Below are 15397 nucleotides of genomic sequence, written 5' to 3'. Positions count from 1 at the left end.
ACAGCTTTATGGACTATTGTAATAGAATAAGTATTTTATGTACTTTAAGTTTAGACTTAACATGTTGGAATATGGAGTTTTCATGTATTAGTTTCTATTTTATTATGTGCTAATCTCAAACCTCTCCAATTTTCACTCTCAGTATATAATTATTGTACTATCACTGAAAACTCTTCCCTTAGTCATTCAATTTATCAGGTAGTGGTAACAGCAAAGGAAAAAGCTTCTCCTACAACTTTCAATGGGCCTTACAGCAGGAACACAGACCTCTGGAAAATAAAGTTAACAATTTCAAAAGACACCTCAGCCCATGATACTGTTGTTTCTATCAGAAATGTTTGAGGAATTAAAACAAACAAACAGAATATAGTCTTGACAGTTCACCAAATAACTTCCAGGGTTGGTTATATTCTACAATGGATCAGGGATGTGGTGAATCAGAATTGGGAAGCTTATAAATTTTATCCATTATTAAATTGTCTGAAATGCTACCCTAATATAAACCATGTCCAATTAGCTCATTTTTTAGAACATTCTGAACTGAATCTTTTGAAGGTTCATTCATTACTATTCATATTACAGACAATGGCTCTCAAAAACCCAAATACCAGGGTTTTTTTTTAAACTGACCGACTACTTTCATTAGACTCTGATATCTTTCATTCTTCAAAATTCTAATCTTTATTCAAGGCTTTGTGTCAAAGAGGATATTCTTTCCTTTTAAGACCAAAATCAATATCACTTACCTTAATGTATGGATGATTTGGAGAACCATCTAGAGCTCTGCTTTGGTTGTGCAGAAGTTGCTGAGCATCTTGTATTGCTTTAGTTATAGCATCTCCCTCTCCAAGGAATCCTGATATTTTTAAAAAAAACAACTGGTGATCAACTGATATCTTCATGATTATCACCAGTGCAAACTATTAACACAAGGAAATAACACTGGGGCTACCACATCCAGGCTGAAAAATCCAGACAACCACTAGATAGGCTACAGGAAATCCCTGAGCTTGCCACCATTTGCTGACATCACCCAGAATTTTATAGCCTGGATACAATAGCTCTGTCCTGCATTTTCCACAAGCATGCCTTAACTACAGCATTTTTTCCCCTTTATATAGCTTCAGGTTAGTTTTCTTTTAGAATCAGTGATTACGTTTTTTTCTCATCAGAAAAAGAAACATTTATGGTGCAATCCTGAGATTCCGAAGAAGATGATACACGGGGTCCTATGTGAACTTCCACTTACATTACTGGCATGTAACATCTGCAAGGAGGTTTTTCCTGAATGTCAGAGGTGATGTAGACTACTGTGGCTACTGGCAGTGGTCCATTGTTAGAAAATAGAAGGACACAGAATTCCAGCCCTGAAACTTTTGTAACTGACTGTACTCCTTCTGGAGACGACATGAGATTGTCAACACAAAAAAGATTTCAATTCTAATTAACAAAAGCCTGGAAGGCTCAAGAATTATGACTTTCTTTCTTCACATGCCCAGAATTGCTGTGATTGTTATCTTGTGCCTTCAGCAATCATGAAACAGCAGAATAGGCATCTCCAACAACAACAACAAATATACTACAATGTCTCTACAATTTCTGCACATTAAACTTCAGACTGGATTTATGCTCCTCTTCAAGACTGCAGTAAACGTAGGTTCTCATTTGGAGTGATTAGAGTATTCTATGTATCTGTTAACTTCATATTAACTCTTGGAGCCTTGAACTTTATAATTTGCATATGTTTCAAAATCTAACACATTGGATATATTGATTTGGATATATGAGGACTCCTGAAACATGGAAGATCCTTGGTTCATCTACATCAAATCTGTCTCTCCTGATTGGTAGAAATTCTCCAAGTTTTCCCAGACATATTTGGAGATGTTGAGGACTGAATATTTTGCATGGGCAGTGCATGCATCTTCCTCTGAATTGCAGTTTCTCTTCCCCCTTCAGTACTGGTAAATCCACAAGATAAAATCCCCAAAGGAATTTTGAGGAAAGCCGTATTCATCCCTTCATGAATCTAGAGATGTCAAGAATTCTTCCCCAAAGAAAAATCAAGAGCATAAGCTAATAAAGCAAAGGTATTTTGTAACAAGTTTGCAATTACAAGTCATTCAAAGAAGCATTTCCCTATCAGCTCTGAATCAGAGGAACAGACCTACCCACTGGAAGGCTGGGAGGGCTGGTCTGCAACTCCCGAGAAACACCACTGAGGGACTGACTGCTACTAATCTTTAAACTAGGTGTGCTGGAGGCATTATGGGATTCAGAGCCTTTAGACTTTGCTGTTAAGTTCAGTGGCTGTGAAGATTCCTGAAAACAAAATAGAGAAGGAGGATAGAAACATTTTTCTACAAGATTTGGAGACCTAAGGAAAAAGGCAATTAAGAGGTTTTACCTGGATTTGTAGGTGGCCTGAGCTTGCAGGTCTCTTCAATGCTGAAGGAGATGGACTATGAATCAGCTGCATAGGATATTCCACTGTAGATTGTAAAGAAAGAGAAGAGGTGGAGATTGTGTACAATGTTAAACTTAAACTGGGGTCCTTCTTATGTCACCATTGAATCAAGAGGGAATCTGCTGTAAGTTCAGTGAAACTCAACCTGGAATTATGTAAAGGGGCGAAATTTCTGCATCTGTCCCCAAATATGTAAAAACATGTCTCCTGTGTACATTGCAGTAATATGTTTGGGGACAACTGTCATCAATGTATTGAAGTAGTGAACTGTTCTTAGTTCTATGGACCCAGACTATTAGAATGAGAGGGACCAAGACCAGATATAACCAAATATAACTCAGCTTTATTATAAATATATTGTATCTTATGGTGAAATACAATAAAAACAATACAATAATATTATATGTCATACGGTGAGAGCTAGTTTGGTGTAGTGGTTTAAGGTATCAGGCCAGAAACTGGGAAGTTGTGAGTTCTAGTCTGCCTTAGACATAAAGCCAGCTGGTTGACCTTGGACTAGTCACTTTCTCTCAACCCTAGGAAGAAAGTAATGATAAACCATTTCTGAAAAACCTTGCCAAGAAACCTTGTCCAAGACTTGTCCAGGCAGTTTTCTGAGAACTGGACACAACTGAACAATGGGCAAAAAGGAAAAACAACAGGACAGTATCAAAATTCATTATTGTACACTATTTCAAGCTACAACAACAAAATAGGAAGTCTTATTTTATACTGATTTTATAGTAATTCTACATAAAATGACATGCACTAACGAAAGGGAAGACCTACTGATTTCTTCAATCTAGATGGAACTCTATTGTTGTATGGTGTAATAACATACAACAAAGCCTGCAACAGATTCTTATACCCAATTGAACCAAGGCAGGATTATCTTGAGTTTCTTTTTCATGACACGTTTCCTCTCAGTATAAAGTTGCTACATACTTAATGGTCTTTGCATTTCTTCTTCAACATTATCTCCATATTACTCTATGCTATCTTTCTACTTTGTCAGAGTTTATATAAAAGGAATACAAAGCACTTGGAAATGTTTGTGTTAACGGGTTACCATAGAGTTATGGATGCCCCTATAGAAGGAGTAGTAGAGAAAAGCACAAGACAATGTTTCTTTTATGCCTGCTACAGGTGGCAATGTATTCTTCAATTTACCCTTGAGAACTGGTGAAATGAGGATGTTAAACCTGCATGGTTGAACATTTGGCAATACTTTAGGAAAGGAAGCTATTTGAAACAATCATGCTGGTTCTGTATTATGTAACCAAACTCCAGCTATTACATTTGCAGACTGTCTACCTTGATTTTCCCTACAAATCCATGTTAATAAATCTCTTAGAAGAGAAGCCCATTTTGCAGTATTTTTCTATCTTTCATTTCCAAGACACATGAAAGGGTCCTATCAATGTTAAACAGAAAGGTTTGTGTAGGAAAAATAATCAGTTTTAATCATTAAAAACAGCATTCTGACTCCATTTTTACTGACTGAAACATTAAGGAATTGATTCAACAAAGTTCATTTGTCTCATGGTTTTCAATGGCTACAATTAATAGAGGATGCCCTCTCTTCCCATTCCAAGTCCACTGTTTAAAAACCTTGGGAAATCTATATCACAATTCCACTTTTCTTGGCCTCTTCATACCTGGCTTACATGGAATTGGCTGGATAGGAAGTGCCATCTGAGACTCTGGAGTGACAGGAAGAGGGTGGTGGTTGGGAGGAAAGGCTGGAATCATGACATAGGGCATGTTGACCTGCTGAAAAGAGTAAGGGGAGTGATGGACACAGAAATAGATATAGGACATATGAAACTGTAACAGTGCTATTTGTCCAAACAGCCATTTTTCATATCCACTAGACTAGAGGCAGTAATAGAGAGATGTATATCACTTTCTTACTTCATATCCATATTGCAGTATCAAATATTAGGTACTTAATGCAAATATCCAGACAACATATTTAAGGAAGTACAAAATTTTTATTATTCATACCACAGTGGAAGAAATACTGAAGTTTCTTATCAACTTGAAAAACATTTTCAGTATGTATTTCTTCGCTAAAAGTGGCAACCAGCCAGAAAGGATGGGTGGGAATATAAACTGAAGGAGGACAGGATTGGCCCTTTATTCCCATACCAAGGCCTCAAGTCCAATCACATTTAGTCTGAATCAAATCCTAATGATTTCACTGGCACATGCTTCACAGTAAGGCACTGTGGATCTCAACCTCTTACATTTTGAAAAGCTGCATTAATGCATCATTATCAAGATAACAATTGCTTCTATGTTAATTTCTATACATCTAAGGATAAATAATCTACATGTAGCACTATTACACTTGTCTTGGCACTTCCAATTTTTAGGTGAATGCCTTCAATTAAGCCACACTTAAGTCCCATTTCCCAAAGAAAATATATAACATTGTACCTGGATCTGCTGCTGCAGCAAGTTGATCTTGTGTTGTTGCTGGATAAGTTGTTGTTGTTGCTTGGCAATCTACAAGTAGGAAAGATGGGGTGGAACCAAGATCCATGCTAACTGAACTACAAACCTTAGGGCCATTTGGGCACAATGCTCATTTCTATAAAATAAAGGGAAGGCCACTATGTGGCAAAACAAGAACAGCTCATGTAAGCAGAACTTGAATGCACGGATGCAAATGATAACAAGTATTGTTTAGAAAAGCAAGACCCCGGGTACTAAAAACTTCAGGTGAAGTTTCCCGTTCAGATTTCTCATCTCTTTTCTCCATCATTATTACACAGAATTCCAGTGATGAAATTACCTTACTGAATAGCTTTAAGAAGATGAATAAGCACATATTTGACTTATTAGCGCACAGCATACAAGTTATTGGAGTGAGGTGAAGTAAAACATGTGAAGATTATAATTACATCACAGTTAGGCTTAAAAATACCAGCAGTGAATAACTTTAAAGGAAGTTTGATGTCTCAGGCAACATATTAACCTCCTCCTAAAGCTTAGGCTTGTGGATTTATTTAAAATTAAACCTTGTTTTCATCTGTTAAGAGAAGTTGTAACTGGAGCAACAGCCCTATCCATTCACATCACCATCATTTCGTCACAATAAGACAGTTTAATTTACTATACATCCCTGCAGTTTTCACTCTAAATATGTGTATTTGGAATTTTATAATATCCTATTTATGTAGACTCTACACCCTGTTGTTTATTACCATATTACAATACACATAGTTGGTAATTTTTATGTCTTTATCTTTTGCAGTCAGAGGCTATGCTTTATTTAATGGGGGGGGGGGGAAGTGGCCTTCAAGAGCTGCAGAGAAGGTGGGACATTAGCTTTCAGCCCTTGATTTTTTGGAGTTGTGGGTGGGAAATTGAGTAAAGTGGAAATATTAAACTAGAAAAGATTCCTGTTTTATATTGTGAAAAAAATCATACCATAAAATTATGATTTGTTGCTAAAAATGAACAATATTATCTGAGAAGATTTTAAGGCCCGCAGAAATGGCCACGGACTAACCATCCCTGAAATAAATATTTGTTCTCTTTCTAAACTGTTTGCCTTTTCAGGCTGATTTGAGTTAGATAAAGACCTATTAACTCATTTAGCTCTATAAATCCTATATCATTTGAAGTTCAAGTGCCAATCAGGAAACCTTCTAAAGACAAAAATCTTAAAGGCTAAGAAGGATAAATATAGCTACAAAGTAGTGCTTTACTACCTACCTGTTCTTGCTGTTGCCTGGCCAACTCCATCTGTTGTTGCTGCTTCTCAAACAGCATAGCTGCCATGTTCTTTTGCTCTGAATGGGCTGTCAGCAGCTGGTCCCTCAGGATGGACAGCTGGTTAATCATGACCAGCAGCTGTAATTCTTTCTCTGCCAAGCTTTCTTGGGTTCCTGGAGCAAGCAAAAGAAGTAGATAAGAGATTAACAAGAAGGGAGGGAAATAGTGAAATTTCATTCTGAAACATTAAGGTTGTCCTCTTAGAGGGTATCCTGCAATTATCAAAAAATCTAGGGAATTTCCTTGGTAGAACAAAGGAAAACAGGGGAGACCTATTTCGCAAGCTATAGGTCTGACATAAAAAGTCATGCAACATGCACTTTACATTTGGAAACCCAGATCCTGGCGAGCATAAAGAAAGAGGTGCTTTTGTAGATATGAGATGTTGCAGTTCTACAGTATCCAAAGCAGTTTATTTTTTATTTTTTATTGACAGATAATTGTACTCAAAGATCCACAGAATTGTACATGAATTTGTTAAAAAATTAATTTCTCACATGATTGGAACCAATGTGGTTATATCAGTAGTTCAGCCTTTCTCATCATGGTGCCTGGAAGATACATTGGAATACAACTCCTACATTCTAACTAGCATGATGGATCAGAATGTGGGGATATGCCTGGACAGTACAAAGTTGGGAAAGGCTGTATTGTCTCATAGTGGGAAACCACTTTTTATATTGAATTATTTTTTAATCTTTAAAATAAGGCAAAATACTGTGAATTCTGATGGTATGAATTTTAAAATGTATTGGCTTTGAATTTAGCTTAAATGAAGTAGAATAGAGGGGCTTTCAATTCTAATTGGGTTAGTTTTCTCTGTTCTGGGCATTAATACAATTCAGCTAAACCCCTTGCTCACCTTTTACTTCTTTGGATTCCATAGGACTTTTCCCCAGAAGTCTCTCTTTCCATTCACTGGACAATAACTTCTCAATGGTCGGCATCACTGTTGCAAGAAAATACGACAGGTTTGCAATTGAGAAATATAACTGTTTACTTAGTATCATAACGCATAATAATAGAAATGAAGACTAAGTTGGCTGGTGGTGGATAATATTACAAGGACAGACCAAGATAATCAAAGAAATTGGTGACTTTAATTAAGCATCTGATTAACATAATTAAGCATCTGAATGCAAAAACTAAGACGGAACATACATCCCCCTGACTCTTGTAAATCTAATGTTATTTAATTTTTCAATGTAGCTATTTTCATAAACAGCAACCAAGAATCCACTCCAAGAGGGAAAAATTATAAAGGAGCTGCATTTCTCTATGGCAAGCTAATTGTCTGCCTAAAATGTAACACTATCCATCCTATTTATACAATGTTGCTTAATTTTGCAACTGGAGGATTTTAACTGATGATATCATGGGCCAGTGTTGCAATAGTTAATTTTAAAATGTCATTGCCCATGGTGAAGTCCTTATAGCCCACAGGTCGGCAACCTGCGGCTCCGGAGCCTCATGCGACTCTTTGAGCCTTCCCCTGCGGCTCCCAGCCTCCTCTGCCTTTGCAGAGAGAGACAGAGACAGAGAGAGGAATTGCGCTTCCCTGCTTCTCTCTCTCTCTCTTTCTGTGTGTGTTTTGTGTGTGTGTTGTGTGTGTGTGTGTGTGTGTGTGTGTGTGTGTGTGTGTGTGTGTGTGTAAAAAAGAGAGTGCACTCACAGTGTTCTCCGAGGAGCTGAAAAGCTTACTGGGCGGAGCTCCTCCCTTTGCTGCGTCTCTGCAGGAAGCAGGAAGGGTAGGAGAGAGCTAGCTAGCCCAGTTAGGCTGACTCAGGAATTCTGGGAGTTGAAGTCCATGAGTCATAAAAGAGACGAGGTTGCCTACCCCTGATCTTGTTGGACAACAGCCTGAAGCTTGTCAGGTGAGCAGCAGATAGGAGAGGGGGGGGGGAGAAAGAGAGAGAGAGAGAAAGAGAGAGAGAGAGAAAGAAAGAAAGGGAGCGGGGGAAGAGGAGTGGCAGACCAAGGGCAGATAGAGAGGGAGAGAGAGAGAGAGACCCTTTTGACATCTAAAATGAAGATAACACTGCATATATCCTTTTTTTACCTGTGTGTGTGTGTGTGTATGTATATATATACATACATACATATACATATATATATATATATACACACACACACACATACATACACACACACAAACACACACACACCTATAATAAAGGTAAAAAAGGATATATGCAGTGTTATCTTCATTTTAGATATCAAAATGGTTTTGCGGCTCCCAGTGTTTTGTTTTTGGTGGGAAACGGGTCCAAGTGGCTCCTAAGTGTTTTGGGTTGCCTACCCCTGTTATAGCCTCACCTACAAAAGAAAACTCCAAAATGCAAAGAACTGTGCTGACCCAAAAGTGTATATATGTCTATATTAGGGTAAAGCAAAAAACTCCTTTTAAATTTACAGCTGACAGAATAAAGAGCTGGCAAAAGACAATGAGGAAGTGCTGAAGAAATTTGGATTCCCATCCTGAGTCATTCGCACAAAACATATAGTGGTGGGATGAGGTGAAGTGGGGAAAGAAGACTGCTTGAGAAAGTGGAACATGAGCTGTGTCCAGTTTTAATAGTTTTCTTCAGCACCAGACCTTTTGAATCATAGTAGGAATTAATTGACTATTCAAGATCCAGCCACCCCCAACATACTTTGCATTATAACAGGAATTGCTCACAACAATATATTCTTCTTGGGAATGTCCCCCTCCCCCCCCCATTATAAGGATTGCAGCAAAATTCACAGAGGGACTAGGGAAGCCCATGATTGTTGCCAGATGATGTCATTGCCTTTATAAATAAAAAAGACATTTCATTCTCACCCCTCCCACCAGCCCAGCTCCACAACACTGCCGGAGCCTGAATATCACGAGTTCCATGATCTCAAAGCAAGTACTCTACTACACAATTATGCCTCTTCCCAGCAACTAAAAGAAGAAAAGCCCCAAAGAAAGCCATCTGTAAATGGATGTGTGTGCATCTTGGTCTGCATGTGTGTGGGAGAAATATCAGGTTTGTAGAATGTCCTTCCTACCTTCTCTTAGATTTTTATTGAAATCCAATTTTTCCTGGTTGCCAACTGCAGGCTCCAGCACAGGGTTCCTGGAATCTGATGCCTTGTCCACTGGAGGTTCAGATTCCTGAAAGATAGTGAGCCACTGTCAATCACCAGCACCCTGCAGGAAATTAAAAAGGGAAGGATAACAGATATGCTTATCTTCACAGTCTTACTTTCAAGCAGGGTTTGTCCAAACAACCTCTGGAGCTGCAGACCTGACTGATGATTTAGAGAGCTGATTTAACAGATGAGGAAATCTCTGAGGTTTCCCTCTTTCTCTCTCCCTTCACCCTTTCTCCCCCACAGTGTTTCACTTCCCAAGTTAAAAGTGACTGGGTCCCTTGTAAGTGGCAAGGTATGCTTCATGTACACATGCCTGAAAGAATGTGGCCCACCTGTGGGAGAATTAGGGGATCAACAAAGTCACCCGGTGGCAAGGGTGATTTACTGGGACTGTTGGAGCCAGGTGATGTGCAAGGAGCCTCGTCCTGGGTCAACTTGTAGTGGCTTTCGTTCTTCTCTTCTGTTTTAACAGTGCAGTTCACCATATTCCCAGCTCCATTAAGCTCCAGCTGAGGAGAGACAAGGCTCCTCATGGACATCCTGGATGACAAGGAAAACAAAATATAAAAGATTATGAAAATGAGCAGGAAAAGAAGGGCCACGAACTCCACTCACATTAGAGAAAGACCAGTGTTCCAAATGAAACCAAGCATAACAAGGTTTCTGGAAAACTCAGAAATAATCAGATGGCTATTACTTCCATTGACACATGCCATTCATCTTCAGAATAGGACTCCAATTTGCATTGAGCACGAATATGCTAAACTATAGATTTCTTTACTAATTAAATCTATCTTCTGCCTTACCTCTATCATTCCTCTAACTTATCTCCAAAGCACAAGAAATTTGTAATTTGGAATTAGAAAGGACTAGCCCAGGATCATCCAATGAGCTTTCATGGCTGAGGGTGCATTTAAATCTGGGTTTCTCCAGTTCTAGTCCAATGTATTTACCAATACCCAAAGCAAGCTTTTACACCACACTTGCTACACATGTTGAAATTAGAATTAGAATTTTAAAGAATATAAAAGAGCCTTTCATTATTGGGAAGTTTATAACAAAATAGCCTGTGTTCTTATATAGGATACTATCCAGACATTTAACTTTTGGGTTCATTTAGAGAGCCTCAAATATGTGGTTTCCCATTTATACTTCAACCAGGTTCTGCTTTGTTCTGGAGAAAGACTTCTGCTTTATGAAAAACCACATCTTCATAACAGCCATCTTATGATTAGTCCAACTTCTTATGATAGCCATTTGGAAGAAGAGCTCATGACAATTTCTAAATGTTTTTTCTGAATACAAAAATATTGGAGAATCCTGCCTTAGAAGATTACATTGACTGATTTACCAAAAACAAAGTCAGAATTTGATGAGTCAATTATTAAATCAGGTCCAAAGTTAAATACCCCATACATATTTTATGCTGAGCAACAGACATGCAATATTTTTCCTGCACAAAGGCAAGATAATCTTGCTCTGTACCTCTCAGAAGCAAAGCACTATTGTGCAGCCACACAATAATTTTCCAGTTCTAGAAAGACAAAATACCAGAAGCACAAAGGTTTAGGGGCAAAAGCAGCCATCATAACTGGCCAAGTGCCACCATCATTGCCACTTGGAGTTCTGGAAAAGCACAGGGCAGTAATTACATAACAAACAAAGCCTGTCTCAAGCTGTGAATTAATCAAACTGCTGAAAATAAAACCTTCCTCTCAGGAACTTCAGACAAAAGAAATGAAAACAACAGGGCTGGCTGGGTAATGAAAAGCCAGCACACTGAATGGGGGACAAAAGGAAGTTGAACAATAGGGTGTTGGACAAAAGCAATAAAGTAAAGGGAAGTGTGACAGCTGAACAATGAGGCACTGTGCACGCCAGAGTTTCTGATCTTAGCAGGCTTTTTTATCTCAGCTCCCTGCCCTTCTATGAACAAATCATTGTGCTTTTCAGGCTATTGGGTTTCCTTTACCATTTGCTTTTTGGCTCCTGCCGCCATTCCGGTTAGAAACCTATGCTTTTCCATTTTCAGTCCTGTATGCCCCTATCCATGCTGCAGTCCACCATAGACCAAACAGATTCATCTTATGAAGACAAAAGGCATCCATGTGTTAGGGAGGCACACTGATAAGTGACAGTAACTCACACACACACACCACCCCCAACATACATCCAATAAGACATGCCAGCTGATTACTATAGCCTTTAGCTCTCCCTTGCTCTCTTTCTCTGGATAATAACAATATAGGTCTTTTTGCCTGTAGCATAATACTGTCAAAGGAGAGAATCTTGGTCTCTGTTTTATCTTGTGCTCAGAAGACCTGGCTAAGAGGATCCAAACATGCTTCAACCAGAGGTTTTTTGTTTATTTGTTGTTTTAACTGATAGGTATTCTGAAGGTTCAGACAGCACATCCAAATTCAAGCAGCCAAATAATACAAGGAATTTTTATATGGCTTCTATGCTGATTCCACAACTAAATAATACTGAATATGTAGTTACAGTATTTTTTGTGAAGCATTTTGTTTGTTTTTATCTATGTCCATATGCACACTTCCCATATATAAATCTTCGCATACAATGGAGTTTACTTCAAGTTACGCAGGGACTGAACCTGTACATGCATAATAGGACATAAATATAAAAAGAAAAAATGATTAGAGAAGCTTAAAGAACAAAAGCAATGTAGTCTGTTTATGGTCATGGTAGAAACAAGGATGTTGTGCAAGAACAGAAAGGTATGGGAAGATGTCACATGCACCTTTCTTTATTATAAAGGAGTAGATGCAACACATCCATCTGAAGAACCACTAGCAATGGAGGAATCAGCCATCTAGGCAATCCCATTGATGGATAACACTGGAGGAGAGATTAAGTATTCATGTTCCTAATCACTGCAGTAGAACTAATAAGAAATTTTGTGACAAAATATATTCTTTATATACTCAGCAAATCTGTTGTTGCCTTAAGTTAGCTATTAAAAAAAACTTGAGAAAAGTATCTCAAGTCCTTGCCATAGGATTTACTGCAGTATGGGCTTTTTTTCCCCTTTCCAGCACACAATGTTTTGAAGTGAAATATCAATAAAAGTGAAGTATACAAAGAATGATTACTCACAGAAACATGTTACTTAAGAAATATAACATTTACAAGTTTATAAATCTAAGCAGGAGCACCTGTTAACTACAAGGTAAGTCCAAAAGGAAAAGGAATCAAGTTTATGTGCATATAGCACATATGTTTCTAGTACAATATGCATAGTATCATGGAAGTTATATTGTAATCCAATATATCCGGAAAGTGACAAATTGAGAAAAGTTGAAGCAAAGAGCATTATCATCTTTTCTTGGCCTTATGTGTATGGCAAAGTATATGCTTTGTCATGCATGGAATTTTAGTTGGATCCCAATTTTTTTTTCATTACAATAAAAAGAACAATTTTAAATTGCATTTACAGGTAGACTAGTAAGTCAAATGCCTGGCTAAATATATCTCAATAAATATATTAATATGCATTGCTTAATATATTTTGTAATATATTTTAATAAATTTAATAAATATATTAAATTTAATATATTTAATAAATAAATTAAGCAAAATATAATAAAAATACAGAAAATGGATTACCAAGAAAGGAGGATATAACTGATACAAGTTTACAAAAGTTAAACTCTTTCATCATATCCGGAGATATTTAAACAGATAGGGCAAAATTCAACTCAGAGACACTGAGAAAAAGGAGCTATAGTCAGATATAATTGCAGGATTTGACTGAAATGATAGAAACATATTGGTAAAGACTTGTGCACCTATATATTATTCCTGTTAGGCAATAACAGCTGACCCCTGCCCTCTTTTTTTAAAGGTTGCTTTATGTTTAATCTTGATTTGGTTTAAATAAAGGATCCCTTTGAATAGAGCTCCTACCTCCAGCCCATTACCAGAGATTTCAATTATTCTGTATGTCAAGGCAAGGGTCTGTTAACAAGGGGTCCTAGCTACATTTGCAAGCATCCTGTATTCCTTGCTTTGACACCTCAGTGTTGCACGCAATGGGAACAAAAATGAGCTTCAGGAGATGCACCTTTCTCTTTCCAGATGCAAGAAATGTTGGCAGGGCAGACTGCTCCACACTGCAGTAAATTGTACATGCAGCGCCTCAGGCCACTTTTTTCAAGTTATCATACCATTCGTCTTACAGAACAGCTCAAACGGTTTGCAGAAGGTCAGCATGAGAGAAATGTAAAAAGGATCTTCAGGGCTCCCTGTCCTGCAAAGATACAATGAGTAGAGATGAAAATGAATTGAACATAAAGAAGCTTGTGCTTTCGTCCCAGTCCTTATTACTTCAGAAACCCTGTTGAATGCATAACCCCATTATGCCAAGGGGGAAAGAAAGCCATATTCTTGTTTGCAGGTCTTGCTTGCTCGCTCACTGGTATGTAGCCATGTAAGGGGACTGCATTGTCATCCAAACAATGGAGGAATCAAGAACAATCAGCTGGTGGTGAGCTGAAAATGTATTCATTTTAAAAGAGCACACAAAAGGAAAGTTTCAATCCTCCAGTAGGTCAGATTTCTATTGTACTTAACATTTGTACCACTGGAAGTTTACTCTTAAAATGGGCTTGCTGCTTTAATAGGTGTGTGTTTGAAAGGAGACTCATTGTATTTTTATTACATGGTTTGCTGAACAAAAATACAGCCAGTTATACTTGTTACAAGGCTTGTTCCAGCAATAGGTCCATTCCCTATTCTAATAGTATCAGGTAGTTATCACAAAAGCCACGGGTGGGGGAAGAATTGCTCAGAACAGCAAACAATGGGAATGGGGACAATTGGCCTGGCACATGGAAAATGTCTTCCTGTAATAGGCCTTTCTTTAATGTTTCTTTTTCTTGCACTGAATGGGGGGGGGGATGGAAGCAGAGCTCAAATCTTCTAATGTACCAGACAAAGGGAAAGGATGTAGCTAAAGCTGAGACTTTTCTTAACAAGATTAAAACAGAATTTGACACTTGTGTGGATAACGAAACAAGCCAAGCAGTAAAGTACTCAACACAACAGTTTTTTTTATGTTATTAAATAGTTGACATTTGTTTAGCTTTGATATGTAAAAGATTTATATGATAATCAATCTCTTTTCATCTTGACAAAAATGCTATATTATTGAAATAATTTTTACTTCACAAATTGGATGCTGAGAGTTAAACAGTAAATTCATGGGTACATCATACGAAGCCCTAAAACACAATTTAAAAATCACACAACATGCTTAGCCAAAACTAATATACATTATAGTTCAATGTAAAATGTGAACCTAGCTAATTACTTTCTAGACAGAACACATGAAGCTGCTTGCACTAAGTCGGACTACTGGTCCATGTTGATCTAGCTATGTTTTGTTTTATTCCTTTTTTAAAAAAAATACTTTTTTACCTTAACCGCAACAATTTTCACATCAATGCTTCCAGAAGAGGACCCTATCAGTTCTGCGCAAGAACCTTAAAATAGGGATGTAAAGATCCAAAACTTGCACAAATTTTTACAAATTATGTGTGAGGAATCTCAGAGATAGGTGACTTCTACTATTCCACCCTCAATTAAACCAAGATTTAATTCCAAGTAACCTACCTCCAACTCTATTAAATAATGCCTAATTTATAAGGAAAAATAAACTGTTTCCAATAACAATAATCACCACAAATTATTTATTATTTTGACTTTTCAGGGAAACAATCCTGCCAAAGTAGTTTACTAGCAGCATGAACTTTTGTAAAATAAATAAATAAAATGTCTAGATTCCTTCCCATGCATTAGTTGGTATTAATGGCCCTACAGGGGTTGGACTGAGAGAGGGAGAAAAAGTCCAGCTGTGAGAGGCTGCTTTTTTATCTTTTTTTTTCTTCTTTTTATACTTGCCAAATAACTCTTGAGTGAGTGTGAGATCTTTATGAAGAAGAATTATATTTCAGCAGTACAGTCATATCTATATGTTAAAGTCATTTTAACATATATTTT

At 37.5% G+C, this 15397-nt stretch overlaps 1 protein-coding gene across 12 annotated transcripts in view; it reads right to left on the bottom strand.

Annotated features, from left to right (window-relative positions):
* The window catches only part of SOX13 (SRY-box transcription factor 13), a 59027-nt gene that overhangs the window by 9613 nt on the left and 34017 nt on the right, over positions 1-15397 (bottom strand). For 3 of the 12 annotated variants that reach the window (XM_039340582.1, XM_039340641.1, XM_039340679.1), the window contains 9 exons: positions 9709-9916; positions 9290-9395; positions 7116-7202; positions 6194-6366; positions 4910-4978; positions 4126-4240; positions 2408-2490; positions 2172-2322; positions 747-856 (listed from right to left, as the gene is read on the bottom strand). In XM_039340582.1, coding sequence (XP_039196516.1) covers positions 747-856; positions 2172-2322; positions 2408-2490; positions 4126-4240; positions 4910-4978; positions 6194-6366; positions 7116-7202; positions 9290-9395; positions 9709-9916 — 1102 coding nt within the window. Of the gene's footprint in view, positions 1-746; positions 857-2171; positions 2323-2407; positions 2491-4125; positions 4241-4909; positions 4979-6193; positions 6367-7115; positions 7203-9289; positions 9432-9708; positions 9917-11348; positions 11461-13460; positions 13647-15397 lie in introns of those variants that run through there. The other 9 variants (XM_039340611.1, XM_039340620.1, XM_039340630.1 and 6 more) reach the window with 7 other exon arrangements.

The sequence above is a fragment of the Crotalus tigris genome, unplaced genomic scaffold, assembly GCF_016545835.1.
Source record: "Crotalus tigris isolate CLP2741 ecotype Arizona unplaced genomic scaffold, ASM1654583v1 scf7180000017550.10884619, whole genome shotgun sequence".
Classification (NCBI taxonomy): domain Eukaryota; kingdom Metazoa; phylum Chordata; class Lepidosauria; order Squamata; family Viperidae; genus Crotalus; species Crotalus tigris.
Note: the sequence above shows the minus strand (reverse complement) of the source record. Positions and strands in the feature narration are given on the sequence as shown.